Below are 13,948 nucleotides of genomic sequence, written 5' to 3' on the forward strand. Positions count from 1 at the left end.
TTCAGTTTAAAATTCAGATCCCGACAGACCCAATATAAATCTTTTTAACTTCCTAGTTCAGATTGCAGAAGCCTCCACTGTCATTTTCCTTGTGATGGACAATTAGATGACCATGGTGGTCTTGCCCCAAATACCAGCTTAGCAGCCTTAGGAGCATTGCTGCTAAACGTGATCATGTTTTACGCATAGCAAATATTCTCCTTGCTTTGAGGGACCATCAGAAGAAAAACAAGGTTGTACTGCTTATTTCCCAGAAGTTTGCTCCAGTTTTCAGACTGCAATGGCACTCACAAGATGCCAACTATGCCATGGAAACCCATTTTAAATCACTGGGAGCCAGATTTAACTCCCACATCTCAGGTTAAAGCATATCATGCCAAATACACTGGCCTACTGTAAGTTATGCTTTATGCTTGATCCTTAGAATGAATCATTTTAACCTTTTTACCAGAGATACACTTATTCTTGAAAATCCACAACTAGGATTTTGCATTGGTCAATTATACTTGGCAAAACCCAAGGAACACCATTCCTTAACAGGATTATGCTAATGGATGGAGTAGGGACTGTTCAAGAATATTTCAATAGAAATAGCTTAAGTGGGTATTGGCATCGCTGTATCAGCTACTAAATTTGATTTAGGGCTGGACATATATCAGAGGGTCTATTTACTCATCAAACAGAATATCTATGAACTACAGAACTCACAACTAAAACTGCAGCAAAGCTGATTATTTATCCAAGAAAATGAAGTGAATGGAAGATTGATGAACTTTGTTGAGACCTGCAATGTACTTAGCAGGAATTCTCTGATAGGCACTTGCTACTCAAGAATATGATTACCTACATGCCAGGAAAAGGCATTTGACAGAATATTGAACACCTACATGGTGGATGTGCTCTCCAGAGAAGGAATTCTGAATTGGATCCAACTGCTGTGCGTAAACGTTAGTAATGCAGTTTCAATTAATTGATGGCAATCTGAAAGCTACCCAATCAGATCTGGCGTCAGGAAAGACAGTGCTTGCTCCCTGTCCATTTCATTTTGATTTAGGCCTTAAGTCCATCAAGAATGAAGTGAGCATAAGGAAGTGACAATCCTGGGCAGCAGAGACACTCAAAACAAAGCCTCCCTGTATATGGACAACTGAGTCTTTCTTCACCATTGTAGCAGGTAACCAAGTGAACCCCAATGTGAAATGTATGGCTCATGTCGTAAAAATTAGTTTATGCCATGTGAAGCAACAAAGTTGCTGTGTTCACATTCCAGTATTTACTGAGGTGATCCTATTCTATTCAACTACTAGGAGCTTCAAAGGTATAGTAGCAAATTTATAATCATCACATCCAAAAACTATGAACAGAACCTTGGGGAAACTTTGGATTTTCTTGAAAAGTCTACTTAATTTGAATATTTTAGAAATTGTTCATTACGTTATGCAATATTTTGCTTATATTTGTAAATGATAATTTGAGAATAATAATTTTCACTAAAAGCAAATGGCGTAATACTGTGTTTTTTTTCCAAATTGACAGAAACAGTGTACAACCTAAGTATTGTGTAATAAGCAAGTTATGGCAATCACAGTTAATTAACAAACCAAACTAATCTAAATTAGTGACATTTTCAGGAATCCTGTTTTGAAGGAAAGTGATCAGTTCACCACTCACTGTGGCATTTAATGCTTAGAAAATTGACAAAACATGTTACTTTACAAAGAGGTAAGCTTTTAAGAGTTAAAGAAGAGTTGCTTAAGACCAACCCACAATTAATATTATACTGCATTCTATCGAGAGTGATTTCAATCACAGTAAAGCAGAAATAGATATTCGGTACAACAACAAGAATCCTGAGGGGTATTCTTTTGTACCTTTAAAAAGTAGGTAACATAATTTTGCCTCAAATTTTCTACTGGCTTGTCTTTGGACCAATTTCACAGAACTCGGTCTCTCATGCCTGTTCACTGTTCATTGTAACAGGTTGAACTCCTTTCCACAGGAAGGTTGAGGTCAAGACATGAGTGCATGCTGCAGAGTGGGGTTCCTTGATTAAGAATTACAAATATATTCTTGCCTATCTTACATCCTTTTGTTGAACTGGTGCTTAATCTTGAGAGCTGTCCCATTTGGACCACAATTTCATCTCTGTCTGCTGTAGCTTTTGTTTCCTCACCTACGATAACCGTTCTGTTGAGACAGTGACACTTCATTTCAAACTTTAAATTAATGTATTCTCTATTGACACAAACAATTTATTTCAAATATAAATTGGTCAGATTACCAGTTGCCACTAGGACTGCATTGGGTGATTCTATCACATAAAAATCTTTGTAAGAATAAGCATATTTGTTAGTCTCTAAATGTAGCAACAATGCTCCTCAGGCTGCTAAGCTGGTATTTGGGACAGGACCACCACATATGCATATCGTCTGGAAATTACCTATAGTTTTACCGATATAGCATTCTTTTTAATAGCTGGACATTACTTCTGTCTGTCAGACTTCTTTATTTCATGGCACTGTCACTGGCCTACTCTTGGTTTTGGCTTGCTGTTTGAATCTTTAGAGGTTTTATACCTTTTAAAGTGCACGAATTGTATTGCTGTCCTGAAATAAAGTTGTCTGTCACCTCTCAGAATTTCTCTGTATGATTCTTCTCGCTTTCCTTTTACAAAGTCAACTCTTGTTTGGATTGTACTTGATCTGAAAAAGATCCGTCAGTAATTCTAACAAACATTTTATTTAAAGGAATTCTGATTTCAAATTCCAAAGTCCTAGTTCTCAACTAATCAGTAGAGATCATTGATGAACTTGTCTAGGAATGTATCTGGATGCTCAACTTTTCTGTTAAATCTTGCTCTTTCAAGAAGTTTATTTGTTCTCAGATTAAAGTAATTATCAAAAGCTTATATGACTTCAGAAATACCTCTGCTTTCATTAATGTTTTAATAAACTATAACACAATTAGCTCTAGATCATGTTGAATACAATGGTGCATTTATTGATCAGCTTGTGACTTAGTCTTTAGTTTGGAAGAAATTCAATATCTTAAGAGGTGCTTTCTCTAAGATGTCTAATCCTATGCACTATGTGGCCATCTCTGAACAAATATCAGCAAAGGCTATGGACAACTGTAGTGAGTGGCATGGTGGCTCAATAGTTTGAGTGGCATGGCTCACTGTTTGAGTGGCATGGTGGTCCAATGGTTAGCACTGCTGCCTCACAGCACCAGGGACCCAGGTTTGATTCCAGCTTTGGGCAGCTGTCCATGTGGCATTTGCACGTTCTCCCATGTCTCCATGGCTTTCCTGTGGGTGTTCCGGTTTCATTCCAAAGAACTGCAGTTTAGGTGGATTAGCCATCCTAAATTGCCTGTAGCTTCCAGGAATGTGTAGGTTAGGTGGATCATCCATGGGAAACGCAGGGCTACAAGGAGAGGGTAGAGGGGTGAGTCTGGGTGGGATGCTGTTTGGATAGTCGGGCATGGGGGCCAAATGGCTTGCTTCCACACTGTAGGGATTCTATGATGTCTATGACTAGTCTTCCACAACTTACCATGCTTTGACTCAAGCTATGGGGTGTGGAAAATTGTGCAGTTACATCCTATACACAAAAAACAGTACCATATCCAACTCAGCTAATTGTTGCTCTTAAGTGGCACTTATGTAGCAATAATATGCCCACAGATGCTCAAATTTGGTTCTATTGGAGTACCTCACATATTGCCCTCATTATGGCTTGGTTTAAACATGGATAAAAGAGATAAACTCCTCATTTGAGGTGGGGATAACTGAAATTGACATCAAGGCTGCTGCGTTGTGGCATCAAGGAGCCTCAGCAAACCTGGATTAATGACAGTCACAGGGAATTAAGGGAATACTCTCTGCTGATTGGGGTTGTATCTAGCTCAAATGGCCATGGTTGAGGGAGGTCAGTACTCTTAGCTTCAGGTTATCTTTGTAGCCAATCATCAGATTAGTGTCCTTGTCCCAGTCATCTTCAGCTGCATCAATGACCTCCCCTCTGTCATAAGATCAGAAGTTGGATGTTTGCTGTTGACTACACAATATTCCATACCATTCACATCTCCCCAGATACTGCCATAGACCATGTTCAAATGCAATGAGACTTGAACAACCTAATGGCTTGGGCTGAGAATTAAGTGACATTGTTATACACAAGTGCCAGGCAATGACCATTTCCAACAAGAGTTAATCTAACCATGTCCTCTTGACATTCAAGGCATTACCAGCACTGAATTTTCATTATCCGCGTCCTGATTCTACCATTGACCAGAAACTGAACTGGACTAACCATATAAATACTATCACTACAAAAGCAGGCCAAAAGCACAGAATCCTGAAATAAGTAACTCACTTCCTGATTCCTCAAAGCCTGCTCTCCATCTACATGGCACGAGTCAGGAGTGTGATGGAATATCCCCCTTGCCTGGGTAAGTGCAGCTCCAATAACATCACCTAGAACAAAGCAGCCCATTTGATTGATTCAACAAAATTTATTCTATGCACTGTTGATGTTCAGGAGCAACAATGTTTATTATGTAATTACACGCACTGCAGAAATTCACCAAGGCTCCTTGGACAGTAACTTCCAAACCCTCAACCAGAAGGAATGCAGCAAAAATGTTGATACACCACTTGGTTTGAAGTATGCCACCATTCATTTTTAGTCATTGGGTCAAAATCCTGGACTACATTTCGAACAGTATTTTGGGTCTATATATATCAGCTGGACTATAGCAGTTCAAACATGCAGCTCACCTCTCACTTTTCAATGATAGTTAAGAATGGGCAATAAATGCTGGCCTAGTCAGTAAAGTAACACCCTAAATGAGTAAAAACATAAACAATGTTGTATTTCCATACTGTTACTACGGCTTTGCTCACATCTTTCTAGTCAAATAGAATTTTCCCACATTTGTGTGGTCAAAGTTGATGATTTCCTCCCTTTTATGATCCAATAAAAATTCCAATACATTTTCTCAATGTTTCCAAATAAAGATGGTGCTTGCAATCCTTGTAAGTTCTTCCTGTTTAAACCATGCATCAAATTATGGATTCACCCGCACCTATCATGACCTCTATGGTTCTTCTATCTTCTTTTGTTAGAATATATTTGTTTAACCCTTTTTGTAAGATAGCCTGTGCTGTGCCTATAGTTAAAATTATTTCTATGGCCCTCTGTATTGTAATGACCACTTGCTATTGTGGCCAAGTTTACTTTTGAACTATAATTACTCCATTTTAATTTCTAGCCTTCTCAGCCATTCTGCACTTTAATTTAAAAATTTCTCCTTGTCCAACGGGAATTTTTTAAACTTTACTCATGATACTTGTTCACTGAAACTTTAATTGGGATTGCTCTTACAAATCCTTCTTCCTGACAGAATTCCTAACTTCCAGGCACGACCAGTTCCTAGCTTAAACTTGCTTCTTGACTTTTCTTACCAGGTGTGATGTGAAATGCGTTACGGTTAAGTGTTATTTCTCTCTTGTATATTTCTCCACAGTCTGTAGGCCATTTTACTATTCAGTTGCTGTGCCTGCTGAATGGCTGTAATATTAGTTCTTAAAGCCATAAAGCCTTTAAAGCTACAATATCTGGTGTTACGCCTGGGTCCCCTGAATTCTCACCATTCATAGCTTGTGGATTTAAGAAACAATCTCACCACTGTTTCCATGTTTTATGATGTAGCTAAATTGAATTCCAATATTCTGCTGATGCATATTGCATGTATTGTGATGCCAATCACAACTAGCTTATGGCTGCCACTATCATCTTCTTGATTGGGTATAAGAGCTTAATTGGTTTAAAGTGGTATGGGAAAACTACTGAGTGTTAACAAGAAGAGAATATTTGCTTAAAACAAGGCATTAGTTAGATTTGTAAGTTAGACATTTAGGTATTTTGGTTGTACAGATGTAAAAGGACACATTTTGTCGAAGTTTTATCATCTTCTCCTTAACAAAAAAAAATTGTAAGAATACCACTTTAAGGGGAAAAACATTCTCTATGAGAATAGAGTGCTGCTTGGTTGGCGCATGGGCGCTGATTGGTAGGGGTACTGCATTGAGAATGCACTGGTTGATGATTGTTGGAAAACTGCCTGGCTTCTTTTAAATTTTAAACTGGGCACATTGACTCTGATTCATTATGTCATTGCCCTGAAGAATGACCTTGCATGTAGCTCTCATATATTTTGTTGATTTGAAGCATTTGCAGTTTGTGTACATGTTCTTTTTACATGCATATATCTGGATGTTATTATATGCAGCATCCAGTATCATAATCCTAACCGACAATCATGAATTTGTTGACAGTGTAATTTTTGCAAACTCAGTCTTATCCAGCAAATGTTCACGAATTGTGAAATCACATTTCTTGTTGGGCACTGCAGTATATATTTTGCAAGGACTGGCTTGTTATGGATAGCCAAAGGAATACACTGATTGATGTAAACCACTAGTCTTTGGGATATGTGGCCAACATACCTGTCATTACACCAGCACTGAAATTCATATACCACATTACTTAATTGAGTGATAGGCAGAATGTGTTTTTGGCTTGATGGCAGCATCCTGTTTGTAGCTTCACCTGTTACTCAAAGCTTAGGGATAGCTTACCTTTCCGGAGTAATCTGGAGTAGTTGAATTCCAGGGTCATTCATGAGTTTGTGCAATATATTGTGAGAAACGATTTGATCAGCGAAATCTTTGGTTTTTCTGTACCTTATTTCAGAATGGTTCAGCACCTAGGTATGAGGTCACTGATAACATCATGTGTGGAACTCTGGAACTGTTCATGGGACCTTGCTGTTTAGAAATTAGTTGCTATAGTTTCCCAAAATACAACAGTTTATTCATGTATTTTTACTAGAAAGAGAATAGGACCTCTTAAAGATCAACAAGGTTGACTATGTGTTGAACCTCAAGTGCTGGAAGAGATATTAAGTGAATATTTCACTTCAGTATTTGTTGTAGAGAAAAATGGCGCTGAGAGAATTGAGAGAAATAAATGTTAATGTTTTGAAAACAGATCACATTACAAAAGAGGAAGTGCTGGAGGTCATATAAAACATAAAGGTGGATAAATCTCCAGGACATGATCAAGTGTATCCCAGAACGTGTGGGAAGTTAGGGAAGAAATTGAGGGGCCCCTAGCAGAAATATTCATATCACCTGTAACCACAGGTGAGGTGCTGGAGGACTGGAGGGTGTCTGTTGTTGTGCTTTTATTTAAGAAAGCCAGGGGCCTATAGACCTGTGAGCCTAACTTTGGTGGTGTGAATAAGCTGTTGCAGGTTACTCTGAAGGATAGGAATTACATGCATTTAGAGAAGCAAGGACTGATGAGTGATAGTCAGCATGGTTTTGTGCAAGGGAAATCGTGTCTCACAAATCTGATTGAGTTTTTTGAGGAAGTGACCAAAAAGATTAATGGGGTCACAGTGGTAGACATTGTTTACATGAATTTTATGAAAGCCTTTCACAAAGTTTGACATGATAGACTAATTAGAAAATTTAGATCACATGGGATTCAGGGTGAGCTTGCCAGTTTGTGACAAAATTGGCTTGACTGTAGGAGACAGAGGGTTGCTTTCTGGACTAGCCACCTCTGACTAGCCATGTTCCACAGGGATTGGTACTGGACCCACTTTTGTTTGTCATGTATATAAATGATTTGGATGGGAATATAGGAGGCATACTTGGTATTTGCAGATGACACCATAACCGGTGGTATAGTGGACAGTGAAGAAGGTTATCTAAGATTACAAAAAATTTTGATCAATTGGGTAAATGTGTTCAGGAGTGGTAGATGGAGTTTAATTTGGATAAATGGGAGGTATTGCATTTTGGTAAAACAAACAATGGCAGGACTTACACGACTAATGGTGGGGACGCTGGGTAGTGTTGGAGAACATAAAGACCCAGGAGTTCAGGTACATAATTCTTTGAAATTTACGTCACAGATAGGGTGATAAAGAGGGTGTTTGGCATGCTTGGCTTCATTTTTCAGGCCTTTGGGTATAGGAGTTGGGATGTCATGTTGAGGTTGTGCAGGATGTTGTTAAGGTCTCTTTTGTAGTATTGTATGGAGGTTTCACTCGTAGCTATAAGAAGCATATTATTAAACTGGAGAGGATTCAGAAAGGATTTACCACAATGTCGCTGAGAATGGAGGGTTTGAGTTATAATGAGGGCTAAAAGGCTGGGAATTTTTAAACTGGAGTGTAGGAGGTTGAAGGGTGATTTTAATGGGATTTATTGAATCATGAGGGTCATTGTTAAGGTGATTGGCAAGGGCTTTTCCCCTGGGGTGGGAAATCAAAGCTAGGGTGCAAATTTTTAAAGTGAGGAGAAAGTTTTAAGAAGGACTTGAGGGGAACTTCTTTACAAAGAGGGCGATTGTGCGTGAAATGAACTGTCAGAGACAGTGGTGGATGCAGGTATGGTTACAACATTTAAAAGACATTCAGGTAGATACATGAATATGAAAGGTTTGGAGAGATGGGGTTAAAGGCAGGCAAGTGGGACTAGTTTAGTTTGGGAACACAGCTGGTGTGAACTAATTGCACCAAAGGGTCTGTTTCCATGCTATATGACTTAGGACTATGACTACTTAACCTGTAACAAATCATGTTGGATGAAGTCATGAAAGGCCCTATATAAATGGCATTATGTAAATATTTCTTTATTTGCAATCAGAACAAATTATATCAAACAGCTTAACCTAGGATTTCCACAATTATTGAGTGAAGAAATTTGGAAATTTCTTGTTTCTTGCTGGCTAGACACACATTGCCAACACTGGTTTGCAAAGTGGCATGAAAAATATTGAAGACTTCTTTTCAAAAAAAAACCTTTGTTTGGTACTAAGGATGGGGGCATTTGAAATGTGTCACAATGAACAATTGGGGATAGACGGTGGGTTGAAATAGTTATTAAAAGTGAGAACTTGGCTGGGATTTTCAAGGGCATTTGAGGAGTGAACTCATCCATTGCGGTCCAGTTGGACTGGCAGAGGAGTGGGTGGTGACGTCAGGGGACAATGACAGAAGGTCGGAGTCGGTGGTGATGTAATGAAACGATGTCGTCATAGAGTGACGTAGCGTCTGAGCCCGGGGGATTGTGGGAGGTGAACTCACCCACTTTAAGATGGCGGATAGTATTCCTTTACACCCGGTGCGGAACCTGCAAAAGAGACAGGAATATTACCCGGGGAGACAGAGCAGGTACCATCACTGCCTTCACACATTCATACCGTGCCGTTAGTGCTGGCAGCATCATCGTGTCAGCTTGGCGACCTTTTACTTTGGAGTTAGACACACACAAAGAGGAGGGGAGGGGAGGGGAGGGGGAGGCGGTGTTGGATGGTTTGGGGGAATTTGGAGCTGGGCCCGACCCCCGGCTCAATTTCACCGCGCATTTCACTAACACTGGGCGTACGGGTGTACCAGGCTACCACCTTTTCTGTGCTGTGTGTGATTGAGTGTAGCATCCCCCAAGCCTGGGAACAGTTGCATTTTCACTAAAATCAAATCCGGATTTTGGGTCAATGGATACCTCACATTTAAGTTACAGTGACTTCAGGTCCCCACTCCGGAGGCTGGAGCATAGTATGTAGGTTGGTGGGACATAAGGGAGTACTGCACTCTTAGAGGTTCTGCTTTGTTTTAATTATCTTAGCATCAGAAATAAACATCTTTATTATGCTGACGTTTATGAATGTGCTCAGCGTTGATGTTAGCGATTCTCTATCTGCCCCCTCAAGGAGATTGAAAATGTCAAATGGCACTATTTTGAAGGAAGACAGTAGTTACCCTGGTGTCCCAATGAATATTTATTCCTGAACCAACATCATGTTAACAGGCTATTTGGTCATTCACACATTTCATGTTTGTGTGAGAATGCTATATGCAAATTGGCAGCTGCCTTGTCCACATTGTAGAGGTGTTTTACTTCAGAACAAATTCAATGACTTGTTCATTGAGATACCCAATGGTTGTAAAATATAGATGTAGTGCAAGTCCTTCTTTTGACTAACAAATTCCATTCTATTATGAATGGTTGTGTGACTAGTAAAGAGATTGTAGTTTTCTTATCCTGTTCCAACCCTCTGCTTCTGAAATATCAACAAGCTTTCCCTCCATTTCACAGGAGACACATAAGTTGGAATTTGCTGGACAAATTTGCAAAAAAAACTGTGCATTCATAGAGTCAACCATCTGTATTTGTTTCTTTGCATCATAAAGTGAAAATGAAAATAGCATTGCAGCAAAATTAGATACAATTGCACCAAGGGCCCTTTGCATTTGTGTTCATAAAATCAGTGTTTCTGTAAAGCTTAAATGGTTTTTATATTTTTTAACTACCCTATGAATTGCATTACTGCAAAGTAATTTCACGATTAGGTTTAAAGTGTAGTCTATCAATATTGGGAAATTACAAATTTATTATCAAAATGTGAAATTGCAAATCAAACTTGATGAAATGGTATTTATTTATAATTGCTAACAATATTTTGAAAACAAAATATTGTGGATCCTGGAGAGCTGTGATATAAACAAAGTCATGGAGAAACTCAGCAGGTCTGGCAGCATCTGTAGAGAGAAAGATAGTTAACATTGCTTTGCTTAAAAAGCATCAATTCATCAACAGGCTAGTCTATGCTGATCAACATGTGACGACATCCACTCTGTATTGCAGGGTGGCATTCTGAAAATTGAAATAAATACTTGTTTATTTGGCTGGTATTTCTGCATGATAGGCTACACATGGTAATATGCTTTTGAGCTTAATGAGGCGAGTAGATAATTCTCTTAATGCTTTCTTTTAACTACATGTGACTTGGACTATTTCTATGGAAGGTAAATGTTGATATGGGTTAGCTGGGCTTTGTCATCTATTTTGTGTGTTACTCTCAAACAGAAATTGTATGATTTAAGTGCATATGGATGGTTTATGAATTCTGAAGTGAATAGTCATAAAGTCAATTAAACCAAAGACTAATTATTTGCGTGTGCACCATACAGAAAATAGAAGGATTGTGACTTGCTGTAAAATAGCTGGTTTAATTTTGAAAGATTCATGTCACAAGCAACATTGTTAAAGGAGTTTCAGAATACCATGAGATTTTCAGAATGGGTAGGTTAAAAGTTAATATACAATATTTGATGCAATGAAACAAAAACGGAAGTAGCTGAAAAAGCTCAGCAGATCTGACAACATCTGTAAAGAGAAATCAGAGTTCTGAGGAAGGGTCACCGGACTTAAAATGTTAACTCTGATTTCTCATCACGATTGCGGCCAGACTTGCTGAGCTTTTTCAGCAACTTCTGTTTTTGTTTGATTTTATAGCATCTGTGTTCTTGATGCAATGAAAGTAGTTATTTCACCCCCCCCCCCATGTTAAATACCAAAACGTGGCACAAGATAGTAATTCAATCATGATATCGCTTTTTTTAAAGTTGTTCTGAGTGCATAATAAACTCAAGATCCCTATTGTAAAGACAAGGGTGAGTTAAATAATATGTGCAGTGTATGTTAATTGGACTTTTTAAAAAAAATTTTAACACATTGCAAAAACAGTCCCTTTGATTGAAATAAGCCAGTAAAACCACTAATTTACCTAAAGCTTAAAATTTACAAGAAGTCACTTTTGGCCTATTAAGAATTTCAGTGGCTTATAAATAGCTACAATAACTTGTATTTACTCAGTTACTACCTGTGAGGTTGCCATGTGAAATATACTTATGTAGGCACCGTTTTTAAGTAGCATTGAAAATATTTCCAGACATAATTTGAATAAAATTTGTGTGGCACAGATGTTTATCACTGGACTTAAACAATCTTTAGCCTACTTAGATTACTAAGTTTGAGAGAGTGATGGTTCTTCCAATATTGGTAAAAGTTTACATTTACTATACATTAATTTTGGGAGTTGCTTTCAAGAAGTCAGTATAGTTTCTGTTGATAAATTATTAACTTTACTCAAAACAGTGATTTGTCAGCTAACTGTGCAGTTTATGTCCTTAAAAACTGAATTAGGTCAACTTGTCAAGTGGAAATATTTAAATTTTGTGACAGATGGCTTTATTTAAAAGTATGCGTTTTGAGTGTGCCTAGGTTGAGCTATTAGTGAAACTGTTCTCAAACTTGTTGTCAAATTGTATGTACCTTATTTAATTAGTTGTCCTTTTCCTATTGCTATCACTAATAATTGACTACACCTACATGTTCTTCTCTAGTTTAGTTCCAGCTCTCTGCTGACTCAGCATCACACTTCACTGCAACTTCAAGCACTGTTGCATATCTTGATACCTTTATTTTAAATAAAGGTAATACATTTTATGCTTTTATTTAAAAACAAACTCTCTATTTACCTGGTTATAGTAAAATCTGTGTATTTCTCATTTTATCAATAGGATTTTAGTTAACACATTCAGTAATGTTTAAAAGGCTAGCAACTGCAAATATATTAGGCCTAAATATTTGCCATTTATCAGGGTCATAACTTAAATGTAAATTCACTAGATTTAGAGATCAATAAAATTTTGTTGTCAAGTACATCTTGAGCTTTAGTGAAGTAAGTTCGTGAGTTGGGTGGGCAGGATGAAAGTTTACTTTTGTTAAGTAAAGATAAAAATGACAAACCAAATATTGGAGAAATATAAATTAAACCATGCTAAGTTTATGGCACCAGTCGAAGAAGAAAAATGTTAATATGGATATTTTTAAGCAAGAGTTTAGATATGTTATAATACCTCTGAAGTATGTGGGACTTGAATCTGGGTCCTTCTGGCTCAGAGAGAGGGTCTTTGCCACTGTGCTGTAGGAGTCACATCAACAGACTGATTAGAAACCATCAGTGTTAAAGGATGTTATTTACGCACCTCTGGAACAGCTGGGACTTGAGCCTGGCCTTCTGAGAAAGTTGGTAGCCTTACATCTGCAAAGAAGATGCAGGAAAATGCTCGACCAAGGTGGGGGGTGGGGAGGCCATTTGCTTAGAAGAATTGGGGACATCTGTTCTTACTGTCGATGGATCGGTCGAAATAAGGTGATAATATCTGTTCACTTGTGGAATGTGTGGCAGTACTTCCTCCTCACACCAGAGGCTGGAGGCATGCATATTTCACAGTGAGATGTCAGATAACTAAATTGCTGGTTTATATCAAAGATCCTTAACAAAACACATGCTCAATGGGAAAAGAACTTGTAATTTAAAAAGCTGAATGGAACATGCACGTAATAGAACAATCCTGATAAATTTTCATGTATACCACATTGAGCAGATTTGAATTTATGAAGCTCAGCTCCCTCATTTTGACTATTCTGGAAAGTGAATGTCTCATTATCCTTACAGGCTAGGTAAACACGCAGGATGAAAGTTGGAAGATGTTTATGTGAGTGAGAGAGAGAAAACATTCTTTTGTAAATTACATTCACTGACTGAAGGGTTCAAGGGACAGAGAGAGAGAGAGAGAGAGAGACAGACAGACAGGATGGCAGCTGATGGAAAGATTAACCCTTTATGTTCTGATTTGAGTGAACACTGGCTTGTCATGGATTGCACATGTGTGCTGTTCCCTGGAGCTTGAGATCCAGAAATGTTATGAATTTAGGTTGCACTTTGGGAATTTAAGATGATTTTAAAAGAAACAGCCATTTTGTAGGATAATGATACTGGACATGTTAGTGACGTAACCCCATGACCTTTTTCACATAGTTTAGACTAGTCTCTTGTTATGATGTACTAGCCAAAGCAATTGACCATTTGGCCTAGCTGGATCAAGGTTTCCCACTTTGTGCATGTAGTTTAATTAGTCAAGCACATACAAACCTGTCAATGAGCTTCTCTTCCTCTGCAAACTTTTGCCATTTTATTGCTGCTTATCTGATTAAGGACATGTTTTTGTAATTTTAATA

The 13,948-nt window shown here is 38.1% G+C and overlaps 1 protein-coding gene across 1 annotated transcript in view; it reads left to right on the forward strand.

Moving 5' to 3' along the window:
• Positions 1 to 9,160: 9,160 nt before the first annotated feature.
• Positions 9,161 to 13,948, forward strand: part of atp9b (ATPase phospholipid transporting 9B) — a 351,572-nt gene continuing 346,784 nt past the window's right edge. The window contains exon 1 of the mRNA XM_060823126.1: positions 9,161 to 9,252. Coding sequence (XP_060679109.1) covers positions 9,176 to 9,252 — 77 coding nt within the window. The 5' untranslated portion in view covers positions 9,161 to 9,175. The remainder of the gene's footprint in view (positions 9,253 to 13,948) is intronic.

Source organism: Hemiscyllium ocellatum, chromosome 4, assembly GCF_020745735.1.
Source record: "Hemiscyllium ocellatum isolate sHemOce1 chromosome 4, sHemOce1.pat.X.cur, whole genome shotgun sequence".
In the NCBI taxonomy this organism is placed as follows: domain Eukaryota; kingdom Metazoa; phylum Chordata; class Chondrichthyes; order Orectolobiformes; family Hemiscylliidae; genus Hemiscyllium; species Hemiscyllium ocellatum.